Here is an 11,133-nt window from a genome sequence, read left to right as displayed (position 1 = left end):
GCAGCCGTGACCCAGGGCAAGCTGTATTTATGCCAGATCTTCCTGCTGCTCTCCCTGGGTTGGTCAGATGCAGCCTTTACTGGACAGCCCTTTCCTTTCAGCTCTGGGCAAGGGAATGGGGAATTTCTCCAGCTCCTCACCAGCATGGCCAGTGCCTGCTGGGGCTGCTGTGGGTTGCTTTCCAAGTCATTGGAGATCAGCAGTGAGGCACGACTGCTGTTGGCGGAGGCAACCTGCTTATCAGATATCCGCCTTGCTTCCTTTCTGCGGGGAAGCGCTTTGATCAACTGGCGCAGGCCACCATGCCAGATGCAGGGTCCAGTCAAGCATCCGTAGCCTGTATTGAGGGTTCTGGCATGGGAGGCAGAGATGTGACTGCACCTTGGAGAGAGGAAACAGGACCCGATGGCCCAGGTTGTGCTGCTGGGGCTGCCTGTGCCTCCCTCACATGTGCAAGTGAGAGGGGTGATGTGGGGAGAAAGAGCCAGAGCCGGACCCCAGTGGCCCCTGGACCCAAAGGACCATAGTGGGTGGTGATGTCATGATATGGCAGGGTGAGGGGGTGACCTGTAGAAGTCCATTAGTGACAGCCAGACACCTCTACAGCCTGGCCATGTCTGGAGGGGACGGCCACACACTGACACCTTGTGATGGACACAAAGAAGAGCAGCACCGCTCCACCTCCTGGGAGCTGCTGCTGCTGCTGGGTTCATGTGAAAGCACGGTGCTGGGGTAGCCCAGAAGGGTACTTGTCGGTCCTGGCAGCTTGATGGTATCTTTCCAGGCCTCATTAGGTACAGGATAGCTCAGCAGCTCCCATAGTTGCCTATGGCCACGATATTTGGACTAGATGACCTTTAAAGGTCCCTTCCAACCCTAACTATTCTATGATTTATGCTAAAACTCTGTTCCCTGAAGCAAGAGCTGCTTTTAGAGAACCCAGGATGTAGCTGGAGGTGTCTCCCCTCTAAGTCTCTCAGCTGCCAGCATGTCCATGAAGACTTGCCGGTAACCAGTTTATAGGAGAAGATGGTTCCTGGCTAACCCCAGGGCAAAAGCAATGGAAAGCCACCTGTCACCATCTGCCAGCTCTGGAGGTGGCTCATCTAACAGCAGTATCTGGACCACTGATGCTATCAGCCCTGGGAGTCTGAGATCCCTTTGATCTGCTATTCACTGTCTGATCTTCTTTCTCAGCTCAGTACTGGGTTGAGGTTTGCTGCTTTCCTTCACTATCACTCTTCGCAGTTATCAGGTGATAAACTCCTGGTGGCTGGTCAGGTCTGATTTCTTCCTCGCTGCCTGCTTTGACTGGAGGAGGCACTACGCAAGTGGGATGGGTGACAAACTGGAGGCAACAAATGCGTTGCTGCCTGCCTGCTGGCACCTTGCTGAGTTCCTGGCAGCGACTGCTCACCTCTGGTCCCAGGGGTACAGGCTGTTCAGAACAGTGAGTATTCCCCGGCCACGGCCCAGCAATGTGCGTTCACCAGAAATTACTTGCTGTGAAGAATTTTTCTTTATTTAACAAAATGCTTCTTGACTGATTCTTCAAAGCTTGTCTGCAGGGGCCACCCTAACAGCATGTCTGAGTCCCCAGCTGGGTGATTACCGCTTTTATTTGCTCAGCAAATTCTCACTCAGTGCAAAAAGCTCAAATGAAGCCATTGATAACGCACCTTGACTTCAGGGAAACCTGGAGATCTCCCTCTGATCCCTGCCCTTATCAGACTGGCAGGCAAGGAGAGCTCCGCAGTGAAGAGTGCAGGGCAGAAGCAGATCTCCAGTACCATCTCTAAGCTGCTAGCATGGGGAGAGCCTGGTTGTACTTTGCCAGATGCGAACACCTTTCCCAGAAAGTCCTAACAGGATCTGTTAGAGCTGGCAGTGAAACGGGCCACGCCGAGGTCCCTCCTGCAGGAGCAGCCTGGGGCTGCAGCGTGCTCATGGTTATGCAGAGCAGCGGCCATGAATCGGTCTCCAAACCACCTCTCTGTGTTCGTGTGATGGTGAGCCAAGATCACAGAATCAATTTGGTTGGAAGAGACCTCTGGGATCATTGAGTCCAACCTTTGCCCTAACACCACCATGTCAACGAGACCATGGCACCAAGTGCCACGACCAGTCTTTTCTTGAACACCTCCAGAGATGGTGACTCCACTACCTCCCTGGGCAGCCCATTCCAAGCCTAACGTGTCCTTCTCCAAGGGGTGGCTGGGACATCCACCTGTGGCACCAGCACATGCACTTCTGCCCTGCCTGCTGCACACACGCTCCACACGAAGCAAAGTGAGACTGGGCTGGGCTGAAGGTGACTCTGTTTTAGACCAAAGATCATTTTCCGAGTGCTGCGATCCTGAACCCTACACTTGCCACTGAAAACACAGGCTCCACACATGATGTTGGAGGGACAGATCTTTTGTGTTCGTCACCCACAGAGGAGAGGGGCATGGCACTGCTGCTGGGAAACAAAACTGCCAGGAGTCTTTGGGAAAAACAGTTTAATTGCCCAGTAAGGCTGATGAGAAAGATTCAAAGATAAAATTACCATTTTTAATTTTTTTAGCTAAGAGATTTGCTGATGCTTTCCACAGTGCAAAATGTGTGAGCTGGCTATGGCTGAGTGGAGATTATTTGGGAAGATTTTTAGGAGGTTATATGCTGCATTAATAAGAAGCTAAGGGAGGAGGCTGGTACAACCGTGGGAAGGGAGGTTTTTATTTTGTTCTTTGCAAATTTGCATTGAATTGCTCGGAGGAGAGGAAGAAGCTTCAGGAAAACAAATTCCAGTTGTTTCATTTTCCTCCTCCCAAAAAAATATGTTCAGCATTTCAAAGCCATGTTTCCTTTAGAGATTTACCCCAACCTTGCTGACACTGACTGCATCACACCTCTGAGATTTTCACTGTGATAGCACTGCATTTAGACAAGGATGGAAATGTAAAGTATGAAATCGTGTCCTTGTGTGGGACAAGGCTGAAAGTATAGAGCAATGTGTGGTAGGTCCCATTCTTGAACAACCTGGGAGATGTCCCAGGAAGGAGCATTGTACAGGTGCAATGAAATTACAACCTACGTCATCATTAAGATGGGCAGTTTTATTCCTGTTTTAATGAGGCATTTGTTGGAAACAAGGATCAGGAAAAAAGGTAGAAACCCCACCTGTTTCTGTTGATGTATCAGAAGTGATGTTTGAGGGTGTGTGAAGTAAGAAAAATGGTGTGAACCATGCTTTTGATTCAGAGGACCAGGGAAGGTATCTTTTCTGCTGGGAGGGGGTTTAGTTTTGTTCCTGGAGCTGGGTAAATACAATTTGACTTAAGTTGTGCCTGCACAGGCTCGTAGGGGTAAGGCAGGGAGGGAGGGCAGAAGGATCCTCTGCCAGATTGCTCTGGATAGAGCCAGTTGTAGAGAGGTGTGGGCTCCTCCACTGGATGAGAAATTTTCTCTCCTAGAGCAACTCCTCAAATCCTCAGACCATGGCTGTGTGAAATGGCTAGTTGGGCAATAAGGAAGTACATGGGGAGAGCTAGATGGCACATTGCCCCAGTGTAGCTGTGACTCTTGACATTAGCCAAGGGAGTCATTCCTCATCATTCATGACTGCCTGTTAAGCATGACAGTGACATTTAAATGCTCGCCAGTTTTTCTGGAAATGGTCAAATGGCTTCTAACTTGCTTCTGCTTTGCAGGTGTTCCCTTCCCCAAGCAGTTCCAGCAAGTTTGCACTAAGATCCTCACCCGCCTCTTCCGTGTCTTTGTCCATGTCTACATCCACCACTTCGACAGCATCATCAACATGGGTGCTGAGGCTCATGTCAACACCTGCTACAAGCACTTTTACTACTTCATCAGGGAGTTCAGCCTTGTTGACCACCGGGAGCTGGAGCCTTTGGTAAGGATGCCCCAGGGATGGGGAAGTGGAGGGCGTGAGAGTGGCCTGAGCTCAACACAGCACTGGTAGATTCAGGTGGGGGCTGGACTCTGAGCAGTGCAGTCATCCTCTCTGGACTCTTTCAGCCACCCTACCTCAGCAGCACACCCATGTTTTCTGTCCTGTAACCACCAGCCTTAGTGCTCTGAGAGAAACCTTCCCATCAACACTGAGGAAACCCTTTACCATTTGAAAACCCTTCTTAAACTTTGCCTCTGCTGCCATGTCTATGAATTGCTCTTCAGTGTTCTCAGGACCACCTGCATTTTGCACATCAAATGCAACTTGCACATCCAAGTGTTTCCAGCCAGTTCTGTCCACGTGGCTTTCAGGGGTCAGATTTGAGCCTAAGTCTCCTCTCCACAGTCTTGAGTTTTCCTATTAGCACACTAAGGTCCCTGCTTGAGACCCTAGAGTGAATTCAATGAGGCTGCAGGAAGGTAAGCCCTAACAGGACATGCAGCTCCAGACAACAGCTATACAGGCTAAGCTGGAGAGGCCTCGCTGGAGCTCCAAGTTTCTCTACAGCCTCCCTTGGGAAGCAATTAGCCAGGCAGACAGTGAGAGTCCTTGAAAACAGCAGGGCTGGCGGGAAGCAAAGGCCAGACACCTAAACTAGAAAACACACATGGTTAGTTTTGTAAGAGAAGCAAGTGTGTCACAGGCAAGGCTGAGTGTGGTCTGACCTAGGGAGAACATGTTGCAATGGGGAGAAGAATTAATAGGGAACCCAGTAGTTAGCATGCTGTGATAAGGGCTGGGTTGCAGAAAAGGCGGTATCCAGCAGCAGAGAGCCAGGGAAGACCAAGGGGATCTAATCCCAGAGAGAGAAAGAGCTGAGGAAAGTCCCAGCATGAGCTGCCTGTTTAGGAGTATCTGGGGGTGGGGAAATGCCCCTGCCCCTAAGTGCTAAGCGCTTTACTCCTTCTCTGCTTTCATTTGTCTCAGTCAATTTGCTGCCTGTCTGCTGTGATTGTGATTTGGGGAAATGGAGAGATGATGATCTAATCAGGGGAGACTTGAATGACAACAGCATCTACATTAATTATTTTGTAGAGTTTGATTGTGACCTATTATCACAATGGCCCTCAGGTTCAGAAAATGGCAGCTCTGCATCACTCTGTCCTCTGTTAGTCTTCCTCACCACAGCTCCTCATGACAAACTTCTCTAGCATTGATATACAGCCCATAATGGTGTCATCTCCTTTGACTGATGCTTGCTAATGTAAATAATTAGCACCTAATAGCCAAAGCAGAGGCTGACATTGCTAAATAGGCTTTCAATGCCAGTGACTCACATGCAACACGAGATGATTTATGGGTTTGGATGAATCGAAGATGAACAGATTTTCCCCTGTGATGCAACCAGGGTTAAACTACAAGGAAATGAAACACATTTACCTCTGGTCTATCGGTGTCTCATTTCTTGGTGTGCCCATTACCTGGCATCCAAGCTCCAAGCAGACTCAACCACATGGGAGACCTCCTTCCCTCAGGCAATGACTTGCTGTAGGTGTGTACGAGAGTGTCCTGCAACCAGAGGATGGCTATGTCCAGGATGCAGTGTTGGGTTGAGGAGGGAGCGACAAGTTGCTGCAGCATATGAACAACTTTTAAAACCTGAAAATGGTCTTTCTGGCCATGCTGTTACCCCAGGGAGGCTGCAGCTTGACACTGTCATCAATCCCAAAGTCTGCATGGGTTAGGATTTATCCAGTAGCATCCAACAGCATTTCTCTCTGCTGCAGGCAGGGAAAGCAATGATGGGAAGTTTCTTCATGCACATCCCAGGGACTTTCCAATGAGCCCCTGGGAGCCTGGTGTGGCTCCAGTTTGTTGTGCTGTGGAGCATGTGGGGAGCCTAGCGTTCATGCTGTTCTGGCTTTGCTTCAGCATCAGTTGTGAAGATGCACAAATAGTAACATCCAGCCTCTGCAGCACTTTACACTTGACCTCAGTTGACTTTCCTGTGGCTACTCTCCCCAGCCCAGGGCAGAGCACCAGTGGCTTGCTTTGCTCATTCCCTTTCTCACAGGTCTGAACCATAGCTGTTGCCCTGCTCCTAAGTGTTTTTAACTCCTGAAGGATTCATCAGCTGGTTTGACACTTAAGCAAGGACAGACAGTGTGTTGCATCTGCCTTCATTTTAAGCTAAGACTGCATGGTTTAGTTTTTGCAAGTTATCAAGGTTTGTGGAAAGGCGATAATCTCTCAGCAGGGATGAGAAGAACTGTCCTTGAAAGGTTCAGTCTCTCTTGACTGCCTCATGAGCCCAGACAACTGTCCTAACCTTGCATGTAGATGGCTAGAGTTAGTCCCCATGAATCCCATGACAGAGGAGACTCCTTCCTGCAGTGGTGCCTGTTCCCTGCACGTGAAGGGCACGAGGCATGTGGAGGGAGAACATCTGGAGCAGGACAGCAGGTCTGAGAGCTGTATTATGGCTGGAGCTTTCTAGAAGTAGGCTTTCTACTGAGGTGCCCCAATTTTCAGATTTAGGAGTAAGAAGAAAGAAAAAACCAGCACCTCCCCAGCCAGAAAATGTCCTGTTAGGCCCAAATAGCTTAGAAAAATTACAAGGATTGTGGGATGAAGCAGTTCTTGGTTTCTAAGCCTGCCTCTGGCTGAATGTCCCTTTGCTGCCTCAGTTTCCCTTTTGTCAAGCTTCTTTGGGACATTTCTTAGCAGCAAATCTTGAGAGCCAAGAATGAGATTGATGCTTTGTACAGGCACAACTAGCAAAAGGCAGTGATTCACTCTCTTAACAAATCAAGAAATAAGGGGGCAGAGAGAAGCCATGCACTTGCTCCCTTGACAAGGACAGGTCACAGTGCTGGGCAGCAGCACTGGCAGAGGTCCAGCTGCTTACATACTAAGGCAGAGCTGTGCGGATTTCCAGAGTGTGATGAATGCCTTGGACGTTTGGGGCCAGCCTGAGGAGCTCGCAGGTGGCTTGGCAGTCCACTGGCCACCCCAACCCATCTCGTTCAAGGCTGCTTTTGTGCATGGTGCTGTGCTAGTGGGGTGGGCTGCATGCTGTTGCAAGACGATGTTCACAGCCTTCTCACCCTGACTTTTCTTTCTCCTTCCTTCAAGATGTTTGCAAACACTTCCCATTTGCAACATGATTTTGTGGCAGAGCATGGGCTTTTCATTTAATGGCAGGGTTCTGCGCTCGAGTGATTTTGCATGTTACTCCTACAGAGAAGCCCTTTCTTTGCCACTCTCCCCTGATGGATTTTAAAAACAAAGCTCTCAACACTGAAGAGCTGCGATTGCAGCTTCTGTCCCCCTCAGTTATATGACTAAAGGGCCTTTTACAGGGTTACTCAAGGGTCATCCTACTTTCCTAGTTCTCATTTTTTCAGAGTTGCATCCTTCCTTCTCCGCAGACCAGTCCTACTTCAGATCTATTTTGTGAGTACATTTCAACGTGCAAACCTTTCTCTGGGGTGTGTGAGGGGTCTGTGCGCACACAGATTCACAAGCCATGAACCTGATGAGCCAGAGAGAATCACAGACTTTCCTCACTGCCGCAACGTACATGATTTGCAAGCTATTAGTTGAGCTCCTTAAGGCAAAGACAAATACCATCTTCCACCAGCTGAAAGCTGGGCACCTTCCTAATGCAGCTGGCATGACGCCATCCTGGCTAAAGAAAACAGTCTGTTAGCCTAAACAGAGCTCAGTCTTGCAGGAGGTTTCCGGTGGCCCTCTGTTAATAAAACTTCTTTGCATTGCAGTGTGACCATGGGATCCCTTGCCAAAACCACAGGTCCTTTGGGTGAGCTGTTGTCACCTCCTGGAACGAGAGCCAGGAGCAGCTCCGTCTCCCTAGGCAGCTGCAAATGGAGGCTTTGAGAGCGGCACCGCCTTGTCTGGCTGCTCCAGGGCTGACTCAGGAGCAGGACCTGCATCTTTCAACATCTCAGCCAATGCTCTTTCCTTGGACTGCTCTCAGAGCTAGGGCACAGCCAAAATAACCTTGTGCCACAGAGACTGAGGAGGATGCCAGGAAGGAGCTGCTGAGGCAGAGCAGTTCCCAGGAGGGCTGGCATGGGAAACACAGAAATGCTCCCCGAGACTCCCACGGTTGCTTCCTTGGGTTGTTTTTGGATACCTACCAAACTGCCTGACGTGTCACTCTACTAAAACCTGTCTTTTGCACTTACTGTTTGTTTCTTTTCTTGTCCTCTTCAATGCAGAAAGAAATGACAGAACGAATTTGCCACTGAAGCATTTTGGCAGGCGAACTCAGCTGGCTCATTCGGAGTCTGGTGGGACAAGACACCCTGTGGTGGGAGACCGCTTCCTAAGGACTCGCTCTGGGCATTTCAACTCAATGAACTACGAACACTGCAAAAGAGCCTCTTCAGGCCATGGCCGAATCCTAAGCTTGCCAAGCATCTCTGGACAGATTTTTTTGTTTAATAGATCCCAGTCTCTGTTGTATGGCTTGTGACTTAGAAAGCCACTGACTTACTGGAGGACAAGGCAAGTTTGGTTGACTTTTGCACACTCTGGTTTCTAAGACTCAATCTCATGTCTGATAACATCCCTTCAGCTACCTTTCCTCTTGTTTTGTCCTCAGCTACAATGGTCTCCAAATGTTTTACTAGTGATTCCTGCCCTGTGAGCAGGTGTGACCTTGGCTACTGAGTAATGCCTGTTACGTTTCCCACATGCAGTGGGTTTATGATAACATCTGTGATCAGCTCTGCAAAGTTGGTGACGTTTGATCCCAGCTGCCTTCATGTGGTTAGTTGCTGATGTACAGTTTTTAATCACAAGCTATGAATGTCTCTCCTTCCGCCCTAATTCATGCTTTATCAAAGGGACCATTTTTCCCCCCGAGGGATTTTTCATGCTTGGCAGAGGACACTTCACGATGTTCTAAGATCCAACACTGCTTGGACTGATGGCAAGGTGGCCCCATGACAGAGGAGGTGAACTAGGCCACTTTTTGTTGTGATCAGCACAGTTTACCTGAGAAAGACTCAGAAAGTGGTAGAAGGAAACTGCTGCCCAAAACCAAGACTTTCAACATGTCAGCATTTCGTGCCATGTTGTCTTGGCTCAAGATCAGCAGATGCTGGCTGTAGAAATTGTTGGTTTTCCATTATCCAACCCTACAGCATAGTAATCAGGTAGAGAAGGACTTGAAGAGACATGTAATCTATGCTGTTCTTCCAAAAAGGCAAGATTAGTCCTTCTTAAACCTTTTTGACCTTTTGAAACCATACTGTTGCTACCTGGTCTGTGCCATTATTTCCTGAAAGGTATCGCATCTCAAAATTTCTTCCCCTTCTGCTTGCAATAACTGATAACTAGTGTTGTGTTCCGTGTGCCATTTTTATTTTGACAAGAAATCTTTGAAGTCTTTTATTTTTTTTGCTGTTTTTTGAGGAGTTAAAATCAAATTGTCTGAGCCACAGCTTGTTATGTTTGTGTTTCCTGCCCTTTTTCTGGGAAAGTTTTGTATATCTGATACAACTAATATTTATAATCTGGGGTTTGCCCATTTTTGGGGTAGGGAGGCGGTGTGGCTAGAAAATGTAAATATTTAGGCTAACATTAAAGTGCACAAGTGCATTTTTAGTACTCAAAGCACTTATTTTGTTGTGAAAATCTATTTTTTTTAATCTTCTGTACCAGATGTATATTTTTACATGGAAATAGAACAGAGCAAAATGGACACAAAACCAGCTGATACATCATTCCAATATTTTCTGTGTAAAATAATCAGTAGAAGTCCAAACATTTTTGTTCTGTGACTAATTAAAGAAATGTTAGTAAGTCTGGTGTACTTCATTCTTGCCTGGTTCATCTGTAGTAAGACAGGCATCATGAAAAAGCACCCAGGATAACTTGAAGAGTGGATTTCCCCTCAGATTTGCAGCACTGATGGATTTCAATGCCATGTTGAGACCTCAGCTTGCATCTCAGAAAGCGGCTTGACGTAGGCTAATATAGTTGGTCTGCATCCTCCCCTTGCAGACTTTTCACCAGCATCCCACCTGAAGGTTTTTTCCCAGCAATACATGGTGGTGAGTTTTACTCACTACTTTTTGCAGAGGTGTGTGATTCCTGGGTCCCGCGATCCCTGTTCCAGCTTCTTCATATAAATCAGAACTGCGGGCACAAATTGCTGTGTGGTGCAGAGGCAGGAGATGATAAGAGATCTACTGGGAACCTTCTGCCTTCCTGAGGACTGAGGCCTTGTTGGACTCAATGCACGGGACCCTCTGGGATCTGGTAAGGTTGGGACTTATGGAGAAGCTGTCTCAACAGTGAGCCCTAAGGGATGAATTGATAGCAGCCTACAGCTACTTCAAGGTGAGGTACCAAGATGACAGAATCAACCACTTCTGAAGAGTGGAAGATGGTGAGACAGTGACCAACAGCCAAAATTTGTGGCTTGGGAGATTCAAATTAGACAACAGAAAAAAAAATACAAGAAGGTGGTGTGGCCAGTGAACAGATACCCAGAGAGGAAGCGTTAACCATTCTCAGTTTAACAGGACTTGGTGTAAATAATGCCTTTGCACAGAAGCCTGCTTGTATTTTTGTCCTCCACATTGTCCTGCGGCAATGAGTTCCAACAGGTAATTATGCACTATGCATTACAAAAGGGGAGTGTGCTTTAGTTTTTATACCTGTGCCTGAGGATTTCAGCCCTACTGCTTTGGGAGTGTTTCCTGTTTACCTCCTCCACACCATGGAGCTCCTATAGATTCCTGTGGAACAGAAAGCACTGTTTCTGAAAGATGAGCCCACAGGCTCATCTCAAGCAGCAATTAAAAAAAAAAGAAATTCCAAGCTCTTTTGTTTGGTTTGGTTTTTTCTTTTTCCCTCTTTTCTTTTTAATCTGGTTTACTCAAGGAAAGAAAGCTCATGATTGTCCTGTGACAAGTGCACCTTTAGTAACTTTGGAAGCAGTATAGGAAGGGAAGACAGGGAGATCATTCACTGCCAGAAGGATCTTTCTGTCTCTCTCCAAGACACTCCGCTATTCCCTTGGTCCTCATCTGAGTGCCTCTCAGCCTGGCGAGTTTAATGTCTGAGCACAGCAGAGATGTTTATGAAGCAGAAAGCACTGAGATAAGTATCTAAGTCAAACTTCTCCTCCCTTCAGGAGGCTGAAGTGTGCCTATGAGGCTCCAACATCCCCAGAGCTTCAACAAACATCCCTGTGCAAT

At 47.9% G+C, this 11,133-nt stretch overlaps 1 protein-coding gene across 1 annotated transcript in view; it reads left to right on the top strand.

The window, feature by feature from the left end:
- The window catches only part of MOB3C (MOB kinase activator 3C), a 14,734-nt gene extending 6,565 nt beyond the window's left edge, over positions 1 to 8,169 (top strand). The window contains exons 2-3 of the mRNA XM_009695696.1: positions 3,693 to 3,895; positions 8,140 to 8,169. Coding sequence (XP_009693998.1) covers positions 3,693 to 3,895; positions 8,140 to 8,169 — 233 coding nt within the window. The remainder of the gene's footprint in view (positions 1 to 3,692; positions 3,896 to 8,139) is intronic.
- Positions 8,170 to 11,133: the final 2,964 nt, after the last annotated feature.

The sequence above is a fragment of the Cariama cristata genome, unplaced genomic scaffold, assembly GCF_000690535.1.
Source record: "Cariama cristata isolate BGI_N322 unplaced genomic scaffold, ASM69053v1 scaffold17492, whole genome shotgun sequence".
NCBI classification, from domain to species: Eukaryota; Metazoa; Chordata; class Aves; order Cariamiformes; family Cariamidae; genus Cariama; species Cariama cristata.
The sequence above is the reverse complement of the archived record's forward strand: the minus strand, read 5'-3'. Positions and strand labels throughout refer to the sequence as shown.